This window comes from Heliangelus exortis, chromosome 1, assembly GCF_036169615.1.
Source record: "Heliangelus exortis chromosome 1, bHelExo1.hap1, whole genome shotgun sequence".
NCBI lineage: Eukaryota > Metazoa > Chordata > Aves > Apodiformes > Trochilidae > Heliangelus > Heliangelus exortis.
Window position 1 is genome coordinate 81,204,124 of NC_092422.1, and position 21,823 is coordinate 81,225,946.

Genomic DNA, 21,823 nt, shown 5'->3' on the forward strand with positions numbered 1-21,823 from the left:
CTATATCATCTTCAAATCATCATTACATCAAGCTCTTAGCTCTCACTTAAAAAAATTTTCTTTAAAAGCTCAAAGCAGAAATTACATACGCCTGCTCTGGATAGGAAACCTGAGTCCCATAATACCCTTTTTCTCCCAACACTTACTATAAGCAACTCCCCACACCTGAAGAAAACTATGGAAATCAACTGTGGGGGTAAAAATCAACAGGGCACTAGGAGCAGCCACCAATGGCAAGGGGACCTACTCCTTGGGAGGAACAGCAGGACCAAGCAGGCTGCTGCCAACAGCAGGAAGATAGGAAGTCTGGGAAGTCTGCACCCCCCCCTCACCCACAGCCCTCTTTCCCAAGGACTCACACTTCAAACTGAAAAGGAGAGATTTCTCCTGTTATCACTGGGAACAATAAACATCCTTTTTTTTTTTTTTTTTTCTGCTGTTGTGCAGACAGACAAGGCTGTTGCCAGGGCACCTAACCTAAGGTGGCTGGGAAAGCCTTTTCTGAAGCATGCATTTGTTGCAGACTCTGACATGACTGCAATTTACTGCTGGTTTATCATCACCAGAAAGAAAAAAAAAATTAAAAGCTAAAGAAAAAACATCCCACCATGGGCACACAAAGAAAGGCTTATTTTAGTTTCCCTGCAGTAATGTAAACTATGAATCCTCACACTATTTTTAAAAATTGCATTATCTCACTTCAGCTACAGAAAGCTGCTGGGAGCTCTGTGGAATCCCCCACCTCAGCCATCCAGCTCCATTTCCTGGGTTGCTCCCAGTTCCCCCCACACTTGCGTGGAAACTCTGCACTGCCCCCGACCTGAGGGTCCCCATGCAGTCCATGCATCACCATCCTGGACTGAAAGGATGTCTCTGTGCTCCCCTTCTCCTGGAAACATATTATTTCTTGACCCAACTCCACTCCTGGCTGCTCTTTTCTTTCTTTCCTCATCCCACTAACCTTTCTGTTTCCTTCTTCCTACTACTGTCTTCATACTTGTTATTCCTACTACTGTTGTCTTCCTACTACTGTTATTACCACTGTTCCCTAAAGGTGGCCCCTTACACTCCTCAGTTCCTTCTCCCTCCCCTCCATCAGGGCTCTCCCTACGTTTGTATTTCTGCTTCTCTCCCTAGGGTTCCATCCCCCCATTTTTTGTATTTCCCCTCCTCAATAAAACCTGCCTCTCCCTTTCTGAGCCTCCTAGATCTCTGTTCAGCTGCAACCAGGTCAGAAGCCACCCTTCCACTCTGCAAGTTAACGCTCCACCTGGGGAAAAAAAAGAGGATGAAATTCCTCTCACTGCATGCAAGAAGAAAACCTCTTTTTCAGTGCAGGTAAGAGAAGGAGATCTCAGGTTTTCTGATGTTCTGATGGTTGTGCCCAGCTCTGTCTGGACTTTTTAGAAATATCAGCAGCTGGACACTGTACAGCATTCAGCCCACTGGCATCTCTACATTTGTAATGACAATGCTGCTAACTCATTTCATTCAAATAAGCATTTATTCCAAGGTCTCCTTCCTACTTTATAAAATCTGGTTTTGTGTGTTCCATTACTATGCATTTTATTGTTTTTTTCCTAGCATAAACAAACACAATGTTAGCCCCCAGTTTTTGTCAGAATCTGAGGTTGCTTTCCTTACCAGTTTTTCAACAGTGTGCTAAGTGCTTTTGTCATTCACTTGGGAAAAGGACAGAATATAGTGAGTCATAACTTCTGGGGATGGTCTTTTGCACTAATGAGCTTTTGATCATGGATTTGCTGTGGCATCATTTTGCACTCTTCTCACTTGAAAGCCCAATGTGGAACACAAGATTTGAATGCCATAGCAGCTATCAAAGTGAGTATGTATAGTTTATCATGGGTTATCCAGCCAAGGTATGGCTCTACAAAACATTAATTTGGAAATGTTATCAAATACAGATGAGAATTACAAAAAGGTTATGCAAAGAATGCTGAAAATGGAAAAAATGTGAATCCTGTAGTATTACTCTGTTGAAGGAAGCTTAAGCAACACAGAACACAAACGTTCCATTAAAACTGAAGTCTGCAGTGATTTTAGAATTAACTCCTTTTCAAAGTCACTGTAAGTCTACTTCCAAGCATTAATATTCATTTGAAAAAAACCTGCTGTGTTTTGCTTATTACAGAACTGCAACTACTACATAATGAAATTTGAGCAGCAGGCAAAAAAAGCAAACAATTCTTCCCACACCCAACCAAACAAAAATGCCTCCAGGGACATTTAGGGGATGGGGATGGGGGAAAAAAGCATTTCTTCCATTGTAATGTAGAAGATGCATTGAGAGTTAATCACAGACCATACATTACCTCTCCTCCTCTACCTTTTCACTAAGCAGCTGTCTTCATCTTGTGCATTCATCTTGTAAGGATGAATAATTCCCTTAACTCTCTTCCTCCACAGATTAAATAATTTAGAAGTTTGACAAAGAGCCTCCAGTTCACTGTGTATTCAACACACAGGACAGGAATGCTTTCAATACTCTTTAAACAGAACTGGAATTATCCATTCAAGCAGTGGAAGGAGCTCATTGAATGCTCCTCACCCCCCAGGCAGCAGTGCAGGCAGCATCTTCTTTCCTGTCACTCTCCTGGGTGCCTGGCTGCCATTGGTCTGTATATATCCCCAATTTAGATTAACCACTGCTGTTCACCTTCACAGCAGCACAAAATGGCAATCTTCTGCTGGCAAGAAAGAACTACAGAACCAGAAGCTGCCTTAACAAACGCTTAAACTTTTTTCAGGGTTCAGTTACAACATGAGCCTATCTTCTTCCATCAAAGGCAGAGAAATGAGCCAATTCAAATACATCCTGTCAAAGAAGTGGTTAAATACATCTGTGAACATGACCATTAACAACTCACAGTATCCTAACCTAATCCTTCCAGATTTCCAATCACCTTCAGGACAGGTTATCTGAACATGAAAAAAAAAAAATAAAATATATATATATATATATATATATATCATAAAATTAACAGCAAGCAAACATGAACTTACAAATTGGAAGCAGCTCCTGACACTTGGCTCAATATTGCTGCCCCCAAAGGAGGCCACTTCCCCAAGCTGCCGAGGGATCTGGATAGAGTCGTGCAGCAGCAGCCCCAGCCGGCGCTGGTCACAGAACCCAGTGGTGCTTGCCACTTGCTTGAACAGGTCTGGAGGAAGGAAAAGGAGACCAGCACTAAAGCATCACAACTGGGATATGACAAACTGTGCAGAAGTTCACACTGTTTCAAAGTCTGCTTAGTAGCCTTGGCGTACGTGAAGACAAATAAGCAGTCTAAGGGTAATTTTTAATAACATTATTGGCTGATACCTGGGAGGAAAGCCCATTAAAACACAGCACACGTGGCATTACTGATAATGGCAGCTGTAATTCTTTAACACAGCTAGGTAAACAGGAGGATCTTTGAGCCACAACACAAATGTTTTAAAAATATCATCACACAGTAAAATAATCTCATACAACATGCTTTCAAGGCTTAGCAATCAATGCACAACTAAGAGAATTTCTCTGTCAGATGAGCTGAACTGAAAAACAAGAGCTCCTTAAATTTGATATATCATAATCTTTTAATTCAAGAATAGGTCTAAAATGAAAGAAATGTAACAGTACAACAGAACGTGCCATCCACCAGGAATGTTAAAATCATACTGTTTTCAGTCCCGAAGTGAAATGTCACTTCATACCATGTTCTGTTACTGCATCATTCTAGAAAAGAATCCTGTCAGGTCAGAATTATTATCCCTTTATAAACTCAATTTAATTGTTTGGTTATTAGTTATATTACCCATCCATTGAAAAGGTTTTCAAGTTCACAATAATAAGAAAAATCAGGTTAGTATTAACTAAGTATTTATTTGGTTGACAATTCTTGACCTGAATAAATTCTCCTTACTTTTCAAGGGGTAAAAAAAGGAAGAAGAGAAAAAAAAGAAAAAGAAAAAGAAAAAAAAAAAAAAAAAAAAAAAAAAAAAAAGGGGGGAGGGGATGAGAGACAGCTAGAGTAAAATAATGCCCTTTTTTTTTGAGCTGCCATAATATTTCACCTGACACAAGGGATACAATTATAAAGGTTCTTCAGCACTGCTCTTTCCTAGCACTGCTTTGACAACTGCTTTCTTCCAAAGGAATAAAGGAATGGATAAAGAAAGGCTTATTCTTTAGTTACATGAATTTCATTCTTGCCAAGTCTAGCTTTATAATAAGTAATTTCAGGTTAAGTCCTTCCATGACCTCTGCAAGCTGCAAGAATTGTGCTCGAGCACAACCAGCTCTGCTCTGCTGCAAATATGAGTGAAGAAAAATTAAGCAGGGTGACACACTGAACATGTGCAGCAATACTAATAGCAATCATACTATGATTTCAGCATGGTGAAGCCAGACCACTGCCTGGCTGGGACAATTCCTTCCCCTGCCACAAACGATTCAGTTTTCAGTTTCCCCATCTTTAAAACACTGTGTTTTACAACCTAAAAGGGGCGTATGCATCACTTTGCACACCCACAACAGGAGACTATAAAATATGAATGTTTTCCTTTATAGGTGATAATCCCCAATGAAATATCATTTTGAAAAATATCTGTAGTGAGCAATTTTCTTAAATGATTTTCTGAATAATTTTTCATAACACCCACATGAAACATCTAGAGATCTTGTGACTTACATAGTGATTGCCCTAAAATTCAATCCACTTATACTTAGGAATGCACAGGCTTGGTTGTTGGACCTGTCTGTTTTCTCTTTAGTGTTCTTCAGCTTCCATTAATAGAAGACCAGAGTAGCTGCAATTGATGAAGAACTGCTACAGCATTGCATCAAATCCTAAAGGTTGTTTTGGTTCATGTTTTGTTTTTTTTTTTTCTTTTTAAAATGCATGAATAAGTGACACCAGTTAATTTAACTACAAAGTTACCCTTGAAATTAGGGTACCTAAATTGAGAGGGGTACCCTCTTATTAGTAGATCTTGTCTGGATCCTGATTCATTAGTCAGATAAAATTAAGTGGAATTTTTTCAAGTTATTTCAGGATTTGGTCTATTAAAATATGCAAAATTTGCATACTTCTAATATTTATTTAAAGATGACAACTATATTTTAGCACAACGTACATAATAAGACCCAGACCACACTTGAAAAGCATTTCAAAAAGATAATGTATTTTTTAATAGTGTCATGTAAGATGCTCTGTAAACATGCATTTTTGGGTGTGAAGGTGTGCTAAAACAGTGGTATCCAAAGGGGAGTGCATCCATCACAGAGTATGTGCAACACAATCCATTAGGGTGTGATAAAAAAATATTTTTTGTTCTGATAAGAAAAAAAAGAAAAAACCAAAAACCAAATAGTGTTTATTCCCTCTTTATCTCAAGCCTTTTTAATTTCTATACTACTGCATATTATAAAACATAGGACATTAGAACAGTAGTAGACATACATAATTCATAAATACAGATCTGTTGGGAGTGCATGCTTAATAATTTTACCAAGATGTGTGCATGATCAAAAAAGTTTGGGGACCACTGGGATAAACTACCTCTAACCATACTGAACAGAGGTGGAGAGAATTGGCACACTTTGCATTTGGACTATCTAAAATAATATCTCTGTATGGTACTTTATGCAATAAATAGGGGGAATAAAAGCAGAACATAAACCCAAAAGAATTACATTTACTTACATCTATATTTATCTTCCAGATGTGCTTTACAAAGGGATACAACACCAGTTTTGAAAGATAAGACACGGATCCTTCCTGTTCGGCCCCTAAAGAAAAGGAAAAATGGGCTGATGATATGATCCATTCATTTCATAATTTGTTTACTGTAACACAGTTCACCACAGTACAGCAGTCATTATAAATGAAGCCCCACACAGAACTATGTTGCACTAGATATCTAGTGACTAGATATTAGAAAAGCTAGAAATTAAATATAAAATGTGGTTGTGCTCCATAGGCAACTTGGATTGTGCTGTTGCTTTAATTCAACCAGAAATGGTCTTGTTCAGAAAAAAATTACTCATCTCCTTTTTAATGACTAAAGTGAGAATAAGCAATCTTTACCCTACATTTACTTGGAAAAGGCTTTCCCATGAACTACTGCTATTCTCAAAGAAGATGAGCTCCCTGTTGGAACAGGAAGCCATCCTTCCTGCCAAAGACAATATAACTTCACTTAAATGATATATGTGACGTAGCAGTCATTTTTTTGGAAAGCCTTTGCTTACTGTCTGCAGGTCCTGACCTGACTTGTTCTGAGAAGGCAATAGAGATCCAGGCATGAGAAAACAGCCTCTGTCTGCAGTGCACAGAGGGACTTGCAGGACACTCAAGATGAATGATGAAGCTTGCCTAGAAACCATGAGAAGGCAAGCAGGCTGCAGTTACACCATCCACAAGACAGCGTGGTTTCTGAGCTCCTCACATCACTCAACCCTGTCCTGCACAGTGCCAGGGGGCTGGTACAGCTCCACATCATTCCCCGTGCTGCCTCTGGTCAGCCTTTCCCTCATGTTCACTCCTGCCCTGTAACGTGCCCACCCCATCACTTGCTTTTTGACTGGAATGGGGAGTGCACATTCTCCTCTGCACTGCAGGTGATACAATGACAAGCCTTCACATCTTCTCTTAGTCATCTGGTTTGTGTCAATTTACTTCCAGCAGCTGACCTCCCCCAAGACTGTTACTTCTGATATCATTTCAAATATATAATGTCTACTACAAACCAAGGCATAGACAACACAGGAGGACATCAGTGTCTAAAAATGACTTTTCTGAAGTAGTCGTCAACAGTTTTGAAGCTTCACCAGTAAAAACATCACTGGAAAAAGTGAAATCATGTATAGACTTGTCTCAGTCATGCATCAGGTTTCACTGTTCAGCAAAGATGCATATTGTCTTTTTAATCCCACAAAAGCATTGTAGGAGCCAGTGGTGCCCATTTAGCCACGCTGCTCACCTCAGAAATGGGTGGGCAAATCCAAATTTAGAATTTGCAGCCTTTTACTAAAGAATCTCACATTTTCCATCAAAAATAAGCATTTTTGCTTATTTTACCTGTGCTTTCCACACTGCAGACCCACATCTTTCTCTCCCTCACATCTTTTCCAAATTAATTAACATCTCAGAAACTCCTGCTGGTGAATACCAGGCTCATGCAAATTATATAGGAGAAGAACGTAGAATGATGATTTTCCCAGCAAGGCATACTAAATTGAAACTTGCAGGAATCAAGAGTTGTTCCGTTCACTGTCCTCTCCTCCCAAGTCAAACCAATAATTTAGCATGCTACTGCAAATGAGCATGAGTGACTGATCAATTAAAACAAATCTGAAATGTGCTGGATTTACAGAGCTGTGCCCATAATTAGATCGCTCATTGACTGCAAATTTGATTAGTATCTTCACAAATGACAGTTTTCAATTATAAGAAAAGTAAAGATTCAGTGCATTTAATTAAATGTCTCCAGTACAGCTATGCACTTCAGTTGATCTCTGCCTATTAAGTATACAATGAGAACTAAATACATATAACCCCAAGGTCACCTCTCTTATCAGCATAATTCAAACCTGAATTTCAGCAAAATAGCTACAAGCTTTCTTCTCACAAAAAACACCTCTATGTTTCATTGTATTCTGCACTATACAGTTCCCTGGCATACCTAGGGAATGGCCTGGAGGCAGCCAATTATAATTTCTAATGTTTCTACTTTCAGCACAGTGCAAAATAAAGAAAACTAGACTGGACACAGCAAATCTCAACCCCACAATCCAGTTTAGGAGAAGTCTGTGGAATGATCTGGATTAACAGATCCTAGCTAACTGGGTATCTTTGTTTGTGTATAATTTCTGGTTGATGATAACTGAGAAGTGGGTCCGAGTTCTGCAGAAGCCAAAACAGACTAGAGCAGTAAAACCTGGCACTTGAATGAATACAGCCCCATTCCCCACTACCAGTAAAGTACACAGAAACATAATGTAAGCTGGGTAATGCATTTCACAGGATATTGCAGCTGATGCAGAGAGTATGGTAAAAGCAACTGTTTTTTCCAAGGGTGATTTTGCAGGAAAAGACTCAATACAAATATGTGGGGTTTTTTGGTAGGTGATCATTGAAGCTGCTGTGATGAAGGAGAGATGGAAGAACAATGTTATGGTACTTCTATACCATTAAAAATGTTAATGCAAATACAATTAACCCATGTCCTTCCATTTCTATAGGCAAATGTTTACTCTGCTACAGTAATGAGCAAGTCTTGCCGAATGTGGCTGATAAGAACCTTAAAAACACAAACATTTCCATCACCATTTTTTTCACTAAATTCACGAAACACATAAATAATGGTTTATTCTAAAATTAGCTTATGATCATATGTTGGAATTTGTCTATACCTTATGAGCAACATCATGAACTCACTGAATAGGAACACTCATGAATTTTCTTAAGATAAATCTGCTCTGTTATATTTATAGTTGCAGGGACACTTTTAAAAATTCAATTTCAGATAAAGTATTCCTCAAATTTTCTGTCTCCTAAGGGCTGTAAGCACATTGGATAAGACATGAGCCTCTTCTGTCTTTGGATGGAAGAAATTGTAGATTGAAAAGCACAGAAAATGGATGGCTCTGAAAAGGTTTAACATCTGAAAGCACAGACATGTGCAAGAGCCTACATGGTATTGTTCGTATTTTTGCTTCTTGACATTTCCCTTGAATTTATTTATCTAAATAAATTTCAGTAGTCATGCAAAGCTATTACCAGCTGAGGACATGTAATCCCAGAAAAGCTGTTTCAAAAGTTCTGTTTTCCAAATTTCTCATTGCTTAGCTTAATAAAGCTAGGTTAGTAAGCCTAACCGAGGGCTGTATTGATTCAGCTAAGTTAATTCAGCCATTAAACCATTAGGTTTATTACACTTTCACTTCAGCTTCTGGGTTTTTTCAGTTTCAAGTCACTCGTGTTTATAATGAGGCAGATGGCTCATTATCCCTTCCTCCTTCCCTCTGTGCTGTTGGGGAAGCTCCCGAGCACCCCATGTTCAGGACCCCCACACATACGTGTCATAGACATTCAGCAGCCAGTTGAGGCACATGTCCACGCAGAGAGGAACATTGACCAGGTTATTGTGCTCTTGTTCCAGTCGATCATAAATGGTGGTCAAGCAGTTAATGATCTGCAGGATATCCATCGGCTGGTCGTTTTGTTTGAGGTTGTGCTGGTCCAAGGCATCACACGCAGCAGACAGACTCAGGAGATCCACTGTTAAAATAATTAAAAAACCCTCAAACAACGTAATGGAGACCGAATAGAAGCAGTGGTTGTATTGCCTATAATCAAAAAAATAAACAGAACCATTTACTTGGCTTATGCACCTGGTGAGCAGGCATTTTACCTCCTCTGAAAGTCACACGCAGGACTGATTTCAAGTTTCCTACAGGTGCACTGTTTATTCAGCTGTGGTCTTAAAGGGGCAGAGTTTATAAACCTGGTTCATTTTTTAAGCTGTAAAGTACCTATTATGCTATTGGATCCTATGGAAATATTACACATAAATCACTATGTAAGTGAAAAATAGCATATTTCATGTCTTAAGTTCCTACAGATAGGATAACATTTGACTACTGCATTCGCCAAATGTGCTCTAAGCATACTACATGTAATCAGTTTTTCTGAGACCTGCCATCCATTTCTTACAGAAGTGAAGCAATCTAACCAAACCAAATGCCACAAGAAATATGCAAACAAATCACAACTGAGCTGGGATTAACCTCTGTCATTTTTCTTCTTGTGAGGACCGGGCTAAAAAAATGGGTTCGGAAAAATTAAATTACCTCTTTTAGTATTTGTTACTGAATTTTATCCATTTTTAATTAAGCAAATTTTAACACTGCACCTCTATCACATTGTGGGGTAAGGCACATTTAAATTTAACAGTCAATACACAAAAGTTGTCATGGACATTTAAAAAACTGATTTAACTTCCTTTTCTGCAGACTAACACCAATATCACATTTTGGAGACGACCAAATCAGAGAGTTATGGATGTTGGCTTACATAGTAAAACAGGAATAAGAACGAAAGAAATCAGAAAAATTAGATTATTGACACAGATCTTCCTGCTGCCAATGTGCTTTTATTGAATCCTCATAAGCAACATTGCTTAGTAACATAAAAAATTGTGCAGAGGTTAAATGCAGAAATCTGTACAGGATTTTTTTTAGAACTTGATCCAGCTTAAGGGCACATTTGCCAAATTCACCCTTGAGTATCCTGTTTTACCAAGGCTGAAAGTGACCCTTTCATGAACTAGTGGAGATAAAAAATACTTCAGCTGCACATGGGGTTCTTGGTAATGCTGCATGGACCATACATTGGGTTTTCATAATTGTTAAAAAGTGTCAGACGTATTATATTTCACTGGAAATCAATAAGGACTTCTTCTACAAAATCCCTTAAGCACTTCTGAAAAATTCATCCTGTTGGCCTGACATACTCAGTGCCAGGGTGAATACGGAAAGCTTGGAATGCTATTCCCATTATTACACCAATGATTTTAACTTTTGTGCAGGGTTTTAGTGGAATTTTACTTTTTTCACATTACCATATAAGTATTTATTACAAGAAAATCTTTTGGAATATTATGTTTAACCTACTAGCATATAAAATACAGCTATTCTAAGGTCAATGTTACATAGCACAGAAACATACTTATCAGACTTATTCCTAAGAGTCTCAGAAAGATGCTTTTCTTCTTAATCATTTATTAGTCAAATTGGAAATAAAGCACTGCCTTCACAGTACCTTTAACTCCAAGCTTTAGGCTGAACTCTTGATTCCTTTGAGACTATGAATCAACGGTAATTAAATGAACCCCTCAGGCATCTGAGTGGCAGCTTAATTACATATGCAGCTACTGCTAAACATGGGTCATTCCACTTTGTGAAAGCTTTTCCCACTAATAAGCAGCAGCTTCTGAAAAGCCTCTTACTCCACTCTTCATCAACCTCTTGTCCTATCTTGAAGTTAATAACACATGTTCATCATCTTACAATCAAATAGTGCTTGCCACCACACTCTGCTTTAGGGAACTTTTTTTTTTTTTTTTTTTTAATGGGAAGAATAGTAGCTTTGGCCTTTGCCACATTAAACTCCTCCTGCATCTTTCCCACCAAGATTAAAGAAATGTGGTCCTTTCCCAGAACCAGGAATTTGTGTATTTCCTGAAAGCAAATATGGAGGTCCCGTGAATGACAGGCTTCCAAAAGACAAGTCCCAGTAGTCAGATACTTATTGAGGAGTTGTATATTCAGCATCATGCAGTGATTTGAAAAGCTTTAATTGAAATTAAATGCAGCTCATTATGCTTTGTACTTCTGTGGGTCCTGTGCCACTCTATTATATTGGTCTTTACCCTTTAACATTCCAAAATGCATGAGGGCAGTAGCTTCTAGCTTATTCTGAAATCTAAGTCATTTACGTAAATATTTCTTTGGCCTCCAAGGCAAGAGACAAAACCTTTGGATGCTTGCAACTAGACACTAAACCTGTGGCCAGAATGCAGAAAAAGTCTAAAAGATGACTTGAAATACCTAACCAATGGAGGACAGAAGTCACAATTACCAGGCAGGAGAAAGTATGGCACATATTGAACTTAAGGAAAACTCAGCACATGGCTGGTGATAAAAAGTGTTAATGGTATTCCCAAAATGCAAGACCATTTCCTCTGTAACCTGCTGCTGTTGGCCAGTCCATTAAAAAATACATTTAATTTAGCCTGCATAAAATTAAAGGGAAAAAGCACACTAACAGAAGTTCTTGAGTATTTTCTTTTGCTGCACCTCCAAGAAGTTTGTGAATACATCTCATTTTATTGACATCACAACGTTCAGATGTGGTTTGCACTTGAAGATCAGATCTTTTAAAAGTAGTAAAACAAGAAATTCAACATGCTTTGATGTGACTATCAAAGGAAACCATACATTTAAAAAAATAAAAAATAAAAAAAAGAAAAGGTGCAATAGTTACTCCTGGCATGCCCACAATAATTTTGAAGGCTGGGGTGATACAGTCACAGAACTAGACTCTTCTAAGGCAAGACAATACACATGCATTTATTATTAAGGATTACCATTTTTCCATATTCTTTTTTAGGTTTAATATCCTAGTACCTTAATGTTCACTGGACTGACTTACAAACTGAAAAGAATTAAATTCTATGTATAGTTCATTTTTAAAAGTGTTTCTATTCCTGCCAGTGAGAAATAGACTGTACCTTCCCTCTTGCAGACCTCCTATTGTGCACACATCTTTGGAGTGTTCCTCAATAGACAAAACTACTCTGCTTTTTTATGAAGTTTGCAGAAAAGAATATATTTAAATATATTAAAATATATTTAAACTCCTGCATTTTAAGAACTGAAATAAAAAGAGTTGAAAGCAACACTACCGCAAGTGGAGTTCAAGGATTTTTGCCTATGTGTAGGAGCCCTGAAATCCAGCACTATACTGTATTTCTACTATTGCCAAACTGCAGAAAAAGAATTTTTTGAGGTTTGTTTTGTTTTAAATCTAATTAAACTGAGTTCACAAGCAACATTGAAAGCACAGAATACACGAATACGATGGTGTCTCTAAGCAAAAATATTTGTAAGAACAGAGACTGCTAACCAAATTCCTTAAATACTTCTCCTTACATACAAGTATGAAGAATGTACTAAAGTAATCAGTGTAAGCACCACTGCTTGTCTCTGAAACCATCCATTCTCAGAAATCTACCTAAGTGTAACCTCAAGAGATGAACTGACTTCAGTGCATAATTGCAATTCCACACTGCAATGCCCAACAGTTAGTCAGTAGGAGGAATGGGAATAATACAGATATAACAAGATGCAAAATTTTGCACTTCCAGACATAAAAATGTGTCACAAGTTACACTTGTGCACTGCCACCAAGAGAAACCTGCAACTGCAAAAATTTTAGTTCTTTACTTCAGTGCTGCACGGATTACAAATGCTTCCTTCATATCACTCCAGTTTCTTTACCTTTCCACAATGAGTGTGGCAGGAGTGCTGCACCATGGAAAGATGTTTGTGTCCCTGATCACCACAGTTCATTCTTTGTCATTGCATTTGTTATGTTACAAGACTCATTACTTATTGGGTTTTTTTTCCCCCTTTTGTTCTTTTTCTTTTTTATTTTTTTATCCATTCAGAAATTAAGTCTGTTCATTTGTGGAATTCACCCATGCTTATAAGCCTAAAAGTAAACATGCTCAAAAACACTAAAGTTTGACACCGTTCCAGAAAGCATGTGAGCACAAATCCAAACTTGAGATAAATCAACAGTTGAGACATTTGCAACTGTGTCGGAAATTTAACCCTGTAATTAAATGCCAAAATAATGACTGTTAAAATGTTTTAATAACCCTCCAAATTGTACTGCCTAATCAACTACTTACTTTGGCAACTGACTGGATTACCAAAACACTATAAGCAAATTATTTAGCTATCTGGTTACAAAAAAATGAAGAGGAAACATAACCCCAGTGACAGGTAGAATACCATACACGAGTTGAGAGAACTAAAATGTTAGAACATGCACACCACTAATGTATGGGTGATGAGAGACTTCTGAACACAACCACAAGTTGGGGAAAAATGAGGCTAAATGTATACTGTGATAACCTCATACACAGCAACAGCCCCTCAGGGTTCAAGATTCAACTTAACACATTAGCAACTCTAGCTCTGGAGAGATTTTTCACCCAAACTCTCACTGCTCCCAGTATAATACAATCTTTGGTCTGAAGCTGTACAACTGTGTCTGACACAAGATGTGGCTCCACTTACAAGCACAGTGAAACCATCCAGGTAAAATGTGTAAAGACAAGAAATACACAGGGGATTTTAGCTTTTGTTTCTGACTTGCTGCTCTGATCTTGCCAGCTCTGCAGATTACCCAGCAGTTTGTTCTAAGAAGAGACGCTAACAGGTGGCAGCAGGAGACCCTGCTCAAGAGAGGTTTCCACGCACTGGGTAGAGCTAGGGGTATGTGTGGGAGAGGTTTTTCTGCTTCTGAGAATTGTGATTAAACTTATGTGTTGGTCATAAACCAACACAGAGGGTTGGTTTATGGGTTCCTGGCAGGGGGTGAGGCACAGGCACATACTTACAGCAGAGGGCTTTCTGCAGCCTGCGGAGTTTCATGGCAGTCCTGTATGCTGAGAACCTGACGTTGTTCAGGTCGGCTGCAGGGGGAGAAATATTAAAATAAAAGATCAGCTTTATGCTTCCGAAATAACCAGACTCAAAAGACGTTGCTAAGTTGAACTAGAAGATTATACTCGTTGATTAAAAGAGCACAGAAAAACACAAGTATGTTAGAAACTCTGCTTCACTGAGCAAACGCCTTCAACCCTGACAATCAATCATCCAAAATTAAAACACTAAGTCCTCAAGTGTTACTTCCTTCCCTTCAAAGGCACGGAACTTAAAGAGCACTTAAAAGGACAACATCAGTGACTGCAGCAGTGTTGTCTGAAAATACCGCAGCCTTTCACACCGCAGGCACTGTGAGAGATAAGGTTCTGAAACTCCTCCTCTGCCCCATGCAGCAGCCCCAAAGAGCTCTGCCTAGGGAAAAGCAGGCAGCTCTCAGCTAGGGTTAACAGAAACCAAACCAAACCAAAACCACCCAAAACCAAACCAAACAAACAACAACCCCCAAATCAAAACAAAAAAACCCAAAAACCAAACCCAAAAAAAAACCCAACCAAAAAACCCCAACACAAAACAAAATTAAAAGCCCACAAAACTAAAACTAAAAATCTTTAGGATAAAAACTTCTGTGCCTTCTATCCAAGCAGAGCCCAGCCATGCCCTGAGATGCTAAGCCCTCCAGGCAGGACGCCAGCTCCGCCAGCCAGGTGAGCTCCCAGATTCCCACCTTCAAAATCCCAGTGACCCCACAGTGGGCCCTGGCAGCATGGCAGGAAACTGGACCTGGCTAGGAAAAAACTGTGGCACGATTTTTGCTGGAGCTTCCTCATGCAGTTGACAAAATAAGAACACCAACACAAGTCCCCACTGAACAGTTTAACTACATCTTGGAAAAACCTCCCAGGACATTCCCAGAATGAGGTGGGCCACACATCAAAACAATTACACCACACCAGAACTTATCTAAGCCTCTTAACACTCAAGAGGCTCACTACCAGTTACTTAAATATTCTGCATTAAATTCTGGTTATCTCCATGGCAGGGCACAGCAACCAGTGTGTAGTCTGCAAAGTGAACACTAGACAAAATTGAAAAGAGATGATAGGCTGTCTTAGACTAAATCTGCCCAGGAAGCTGCATGTGCATCCTTGTCTTCCGTGAAGCCAGACTGAGGAAAATGTGCTTATTCTGATCTTGTCCCTGGCCACCTACTGAGGGTGGCCTTTGGCAAACCCCATTTACAAAAAGAATGAAGAGAAAATTGACTAAAAGTACAGCTGAAACTACCGTGGCTGAATTCCTGCCATCAGTACCAGCACATACGTCATAATTTACAGCTGGATTTGGCATATCAAGACTATAGTGCAGATACATCACCGATTGCCATATTCAGAGTCAAAGGCAGGATACAGAAGCGAGCACACGACTGGCAGAGGGATTTTGTTTACTTGAGTACATCAACGTGTAACTATAGCTAACTAACTGTGAGCAGCTGCAACCTGGTACCTTCCTCAAAGAGAACCCGGATAAGCCACCAAGGTTGGGTTTTGGGAGCACTATTGTTTCCCCAAGCTCCTCCCAGGGATGCTACAGGGCAGCTGCTCTGGGAAGCACATCCCCATGCCCCAGTGAGGAGTGGCTACAGCACGGTCACCCGTCCTGGAGCAAAGCCAGCCTGCTGCTGGCCCTACCACCTACCCAACTAATTCCTGGGCACAGACACTCCTTGACGTTTAAATGGTTTAGGGACCATTCCCAACAGATTGGTTTGGTCATCTTGTAATTGAAGGTTTTTCTATCAAAGACAAGGACTGTTTGTTGCCAGTCAGTTTCAGCTCCTGGCCGCACAGCTGAATGCATTTGATTTACAATGAAACCCATGGGGCCCAAGGAGTTAATGATGGGAAAGTGTTTGGAAACATAAACTGCTATGTACATACAAAAAGAACATTAAATAAAACATATACTGGCTCGGAGGAAAGGTCTTATTCAGCCCATTAAGCTACTTTTAAGCTTGGCAGAGTCCTAGAGAAAGAAAATGATGCAAAACAGGGCACATACACAACAGTTCTTTGCTGGCATATGTGGTGAGGTGTTGTAAAGCTGTTTGCAATGTGGTAGCTTGGGTTTAACTATCTCAACATAATTTACAATGCAATACAGGTATGGGTAGCAAAGGGAATATAGTCACAATTACATTAATTTTAATTAAGCTGGTCTGAATGAGTAATCTGAGGTTTGATAATTCAGCAGTTTTGTGTATCTTAATAAAGCTGTGAAATGTTTCTAAAAAACATCTTACAGCAGAAGGGAAGGTTTCAGGTTTGTATACAATTCCTTTTTCTCTGTATGGTTCTATACACCTTTCTACCAGGCAGTTCTCCTGTGTATTGTTCCTGCCAGCTCTGTCTCTCACAATCATCCTGATAGATTCAAGATTCTTAACGTGTTGTGGAACACGGTGAGCAATTTAAATAAAGCAACTTCAATTTGTCATGAAGGGAAGTTAATCAAGCCAACCCTCACAAACACGCTGTGACTTCAGTTATGTTTTTACCTTTGTATATAGCCTACAAGAAAGCTGGTGAGGGACTTTTTGGATGTCAGGTAGTGATAAGACTAGGAGGAATGGATTCAAACTAGAGGAGAGTAGATTTAGATTGGAAGTTAGAAAGAAGATCTTCACCATGAGGGTGGCAAGACACTGGAACAGGTTGCCCAGAAAGGTGGAGCCCCATCCCTGGAAGTGTTCAAGGCCAGGCTGGACAGGGCTCTGAGCAACCTGATCTAGTGGAAGGTGTCCCTGCCCATGGCAGGGGGGTTGGAAATAAATGATCTTACGGGTCACTTCCAACCCTGAAAATTCTATGATTCTATGATTATGGCTAGCATTGGATTAAATTGGATTAAATAAAGAAGCCTACCTTAAATTTTCCAAGTATTCTGGAAAGTGCTTCCCTACTTCCTATTTACATTTTAAGAAGTATTACTAAATATACATGCACATTTCAGGCCTTGATCAGGGCAGAAAGAGCAAAACATGAAAACAACCCTCAAAGTGCTGTCATTTACATCTATTTTCCTATATATGGAACATACACTGAATTAATTATAAGCCTTAATGTCACTGCTGCCAAGAAAGATCTGCTGTGAATGATCAATAAGCAATGCCAGGAGCTGGTTTTGGAATCCTCATCTCAGGTTTTAGGGAAGTAGCAGTATTGTCACCTTTTGGCTCTGAGGCCAAGTGTGGCATTGCATGCTTTCAGGCCCCCTTCCTCTCTGTAGTCAGTCTCACTGACTACAAAAATATCAACTGACTATCAAAATATCAACAAGTCAGACCATGCAGATTTTTCTTTCAATTCTACAGTGTTAAATTATAGATTTTACACTGGGATATGAGTATTATTTTTGGAGGAAAAACAGGTCTTCATATGCTTGTATCTTACTCCACAAAGTAAATTGGAAAGCAATTAATTTTTCACAACTATTTCACAAGAGATTTAGCATTCAGCATGGAAGGAACCTTGTTTTTTTTTCTTAAATAGCCACATCTCTAACTCAGACAACAGGCTTCGAGTAGTGTTATAACTGAATTGCTTTCCATAGTGGTTCTTAAACTGACTAACCCTACACTACAGCTGCTTAGAGTGCTGAATGACTGGGATGTTTCATTTGGTAATGTGCTGTCATCTATGACAGACTAATTTTACTGAGTGTTTAAAATCTCTGGGACAGGCCAGACTACCTCCTGTCAAAGGTTGTTCATTTGATTTGTTTCTCTCACACACAAAGTAATCTAAGGCCAACCCTGGAAGTCCCTTCTACCTGGAGGATGCTTGCTTGTTTGTTGTATTATTATAATACAATTAATTAATGAACACATGACATAGGCATTTCACTTGATTTTATGAACAGAAATTTTCTCACTACCTAGATACCATCAAACCGAAAATAAAAGCTTCAATTCATAACTCAAGAGTAAAATTTGGCAAGTTAACAACTAACACCGAAACAGTTAGAATCTCATCAGGTCAAACCCTCGTCTTCATTTGATAAAATTTATGTTTGATTTTTCATTTGTTTGTATTCACTTTTTTGTAGTTTTGTTTATTTGCTTCTTTACTCTCAGTTATTTGCAAGGACAAAAGTGTGAACCTACAGTGATGTACTCCTTCAAAACCTGAAAGTCTTACTCAACCATACCTTGTGTCATGCTCATACAACTGTTCATAAATGCATTTCCTGCAGTGGATAAACTATTTTGGGAATTACATGTCACTGCTGTCTCTGACAATGCCTATCTAACTGAGGTTAAAAACTGTTGACTGTACGGCCCTGAATACAGCATAATTCCACTACCAGCCACTAAGCTTTCATGTTTCATCAGACATTAACAGCACTCTGACTTTTCAAGAAGCTTCATCTCACATCAATTCAATACAGCTGCAAATCCCTGACCAGCTGATTAGAATTCTGGGCTTCTTCCTCCTACCCAAAACTCATATATAAATCTTCTAATGATGCCCTACAGTGACATATATCACCACTTTAGGAACTGTAATTTAAAAATGCAAATGAGACAAATGCACAAAGGAAAGAAATTAATCAAGTAACACTGCTTAGTACCAGTTGAGTCTCAGCCTTGACTCCTATAATAATAATAATAATTAATGCTATCATTTACATCGCTCTGAGAATAACTGCCAGTAAACAGTATTATTACACATACAGAGACACAGCTTAACCACTCTCCATGAAACAATATGGCACATGGTATTAGACCTGTCCCACTGGATAAGAAAACCAGATAGTGCCTCTGCAAATTAATAAGTGGGAGGTACCCAGGGAACCAAAATTCTACTGAGGGCATCTAGGCCAAGTGGATGAACTTCACAGCATGTGCCAGCATCCCAATAACCAGACCAACTGACTTGAGCTTTGGGAAATGATGATGTGATAGAGAGCAGCCCTGTGGCGGCTTGGGGGTTCTGATGGATAAAAAACAGCCAACATCAGCCAACAATTTATGCTCAAAGCCCAGAGGGCCAATTGCATCCTGGGCTGCCTTAAAAGAAGTTTGGCAGAGAAGAAAAGAAGCAGGCAGAGAGAGGTGATTCTGCCCCCCTGCTCTGGTGCAAGCTCACCAAAGGATCTGTTGGATTGGGTCCAGAGACAGCCAGGGATTGGAACACCTCTCCTACAAGACAGGCTGAGAGAGCTGGGGTTGTTTAGCCTGGAGAGGAGAAAACTGTGGGGAGACCTAATGGAAACCTTCCAGTGTCTGAGGGGGCTTACAAGAAAGCTGGGGAGGGACTGCTTAGAAGTCCATGACCCAGTGGTCTTAAACTAGAGCAGGGTAGATTTACATTGGATACTAGGAAGAAGTTCTTTAGTGTCAGGGTAGTGAGACACTGGCACAGGCTTCCCAGACAGATGGTAGAGGCCCCATCCCTGGAGACATTCAAAGTCAGGCCTGACAGGGCTCTGAGCAACCTGATGTAAATGACTAGATGACATTTAAAGGGTCCTTCCAACTCAATGCATTCTATGATTCTATGAATTTAGTTTTAGCATGCAATGGCTTTTCTTTAGCCAGAAAATCCCAAAGTGTAAGAAAGCATATGATGTACACCTGGGTAACATGCCATTACAGGGTTGGAACTTCATCATTGGAAGATGAATAGAGTTTGCAATCAGAATGGTCAGAAACCCTTCATGTATGTTAGATGAGAAGCAGTCATAATAGAAAATCCAAAAATAAACAAATAGCAAACAACTTCTAAACCATTGATGAAAGATGTCCTTTTGCAAACCAAGAGTGCAATACTCATGAACAAAATATTCCCATATTGGCCATGTATTCCATAACAGAACATAGCTTTCCTCTTGCTATAATACCCTCCATCACTGCTAACATGCCTAATGCTTCTGCTTCACTGCCACAGTTGTTTACAGCCTCTTAGGTGTTTGTCTGTGTAGGATGCAATCACACATTGTTAAAAAGGTGACCTATCCTGGGTCTGACTACTGTGCAAGGCTGACAAAACCCAACGAATTCATCTTCTGAAATAATAAGTTTTCTTATTCAGATGGTAAATTAGCATGAAAAGGACATAAGTGAATAAGAATTATTTAAAGAACAACTGTAGGTACCATCTCAATGGACTTCAGTAGAAATCAAATGATTGATCTCTGCAATAAGCACATTTTACTAGTAGAGAAAAAACTAGTCAGATATGAATAAAGTCTCATATTCAATACATGCCTTACTAGTTTGTTATTAAGACTTATTACAACAGAGAGAGGCAGTTTAGCCTCATCAGGCAGTGTTTCAGAAGGATAAACAAAAATACATGAACAAAAAAATGACAAAGTTTATCCACCTTGGTCATTCAAAGTTGGAAGTTCAGATTGCTGCACAAGAGCAACCTGCCACACGATCAACATGGCAGCTGCTGCCATAAGCCTGGTGGAGGCTCAGAAGAAACTTCCAGCATTCTCCTACCTTTTTTAGTTAAGCAACTCTGACATTTTTTTCCACGTACACTGTGGAAAACTGCCTCCCCATTCCTTCAAATTAAATGGAAAGCTGTCACCAGTGCACTGTGACGCTCTGCAAGAACGGGGGAGGCTTTCACCCTCTTGTTTTGCCTTGGTGTAGCAGAAGAGATAAACAGATGCACGCAGCAACATTTCAGACTGCATCCTGCTACTGCAATTACTGTTCACTGTGACACTAATGCACCTTGAGGAGACCCATACTGACATTACATGGGAAGGCTGGGTGAGGAGGACACTAACAGCATGGCACAGCAAGCCAAATTCTCCTGGGCCATCACTGCAAAGGTTAGAGTAATTTTAAGCTTAAAGGCAAAATAGAATCATTCTGAGATAAGCCACCTGCTCTGAAAAAAATTAAGCGATCCCAAACCACTTTGGTTCCTGCTTTGCTCATCTCTCCTCTCACCCAAAGGTCCTTGAACTCTCCAGGACAATGAAATAACACACATTCTTGTTTCAGTGATGCCCTGGAGCCACCATCAAGGATGAGAAAATTTATAAGGGTACTGTAAAAGAATGGTGTAAAAACCCCATGACTGCTGCAGGGGAACTGCTTTTGGAAAGAAAAGCAGCTGGAGCAGTTCATGTTACTCTGAAGAATTTCGGACGGAAGTTAGAAGAAAATGAGTGTTCGGAACAGTCTAAATACAAACCAGGGGATATCTGTCAGCTTCTGAACCCTTGAGACTTGCACATCACTGTTTTTTACTACCTTTCCTATTTCAGCATTTGCATTTTTTTCTGTGTACTCAGTTTTTATAACTAGGCAAACTGTACCAACAAGTACTAGATACACTGAACAATACAGCCAAGGTGATTGTTCCAACTATCTGCTACCGCTTCGACTTAATTGTTGTTCAAGTCATTATCAACAGTTTAAGAACAACATTTAAGAAGCTATTACTTCCTAAATACAGAGGGAAAATCACCCAACGTGAGTCAGGAATAGCTGCTTCATTAAGACTGATAAAATTGCTATGTTGTTTAATTAATAAAGAACACATTAAATTT

The 21,823-nt window shown here is 39.4% G+C and overlaps 1 protein-coding gene across 24 annotated transcripts in view; it reads right to left on the reverse strand.

Annotated features, from left to right (window-relative positions):
* DMD (dystrophin) overlaps positions 1-21,823 on the reverse strand; it is a 1,120,784-nt gene that overhangs the window by 50,147 nt on the left and 1,048,814 nt on the right. For all 24 annotated transcript variants that reach the window (XM_071750505.1, XM_071750583.1, XM_071750574.1 and 21 more), the window contains 4 exons: positions 14,200-14,274; positions 9,086-9,287; positions 5,709-5,794; positions 3,025-3,182 (listed from right to left, as the gene is read on the reverse strand). In XM_071750505.1, coding sequence (XP_071606606.1) covers positions 3,025-3,182; positions 5,709-5,794; positions 9,086-9,287; positions 14,200-14,274 — 521 coding nt within the window. The remainder of the gene's footprint in view (positions 1-3,024; positions 3,183-5,708; positions 5,795-9,085; positions 9,288-14,199; positions 14,275-21,823) is intronic.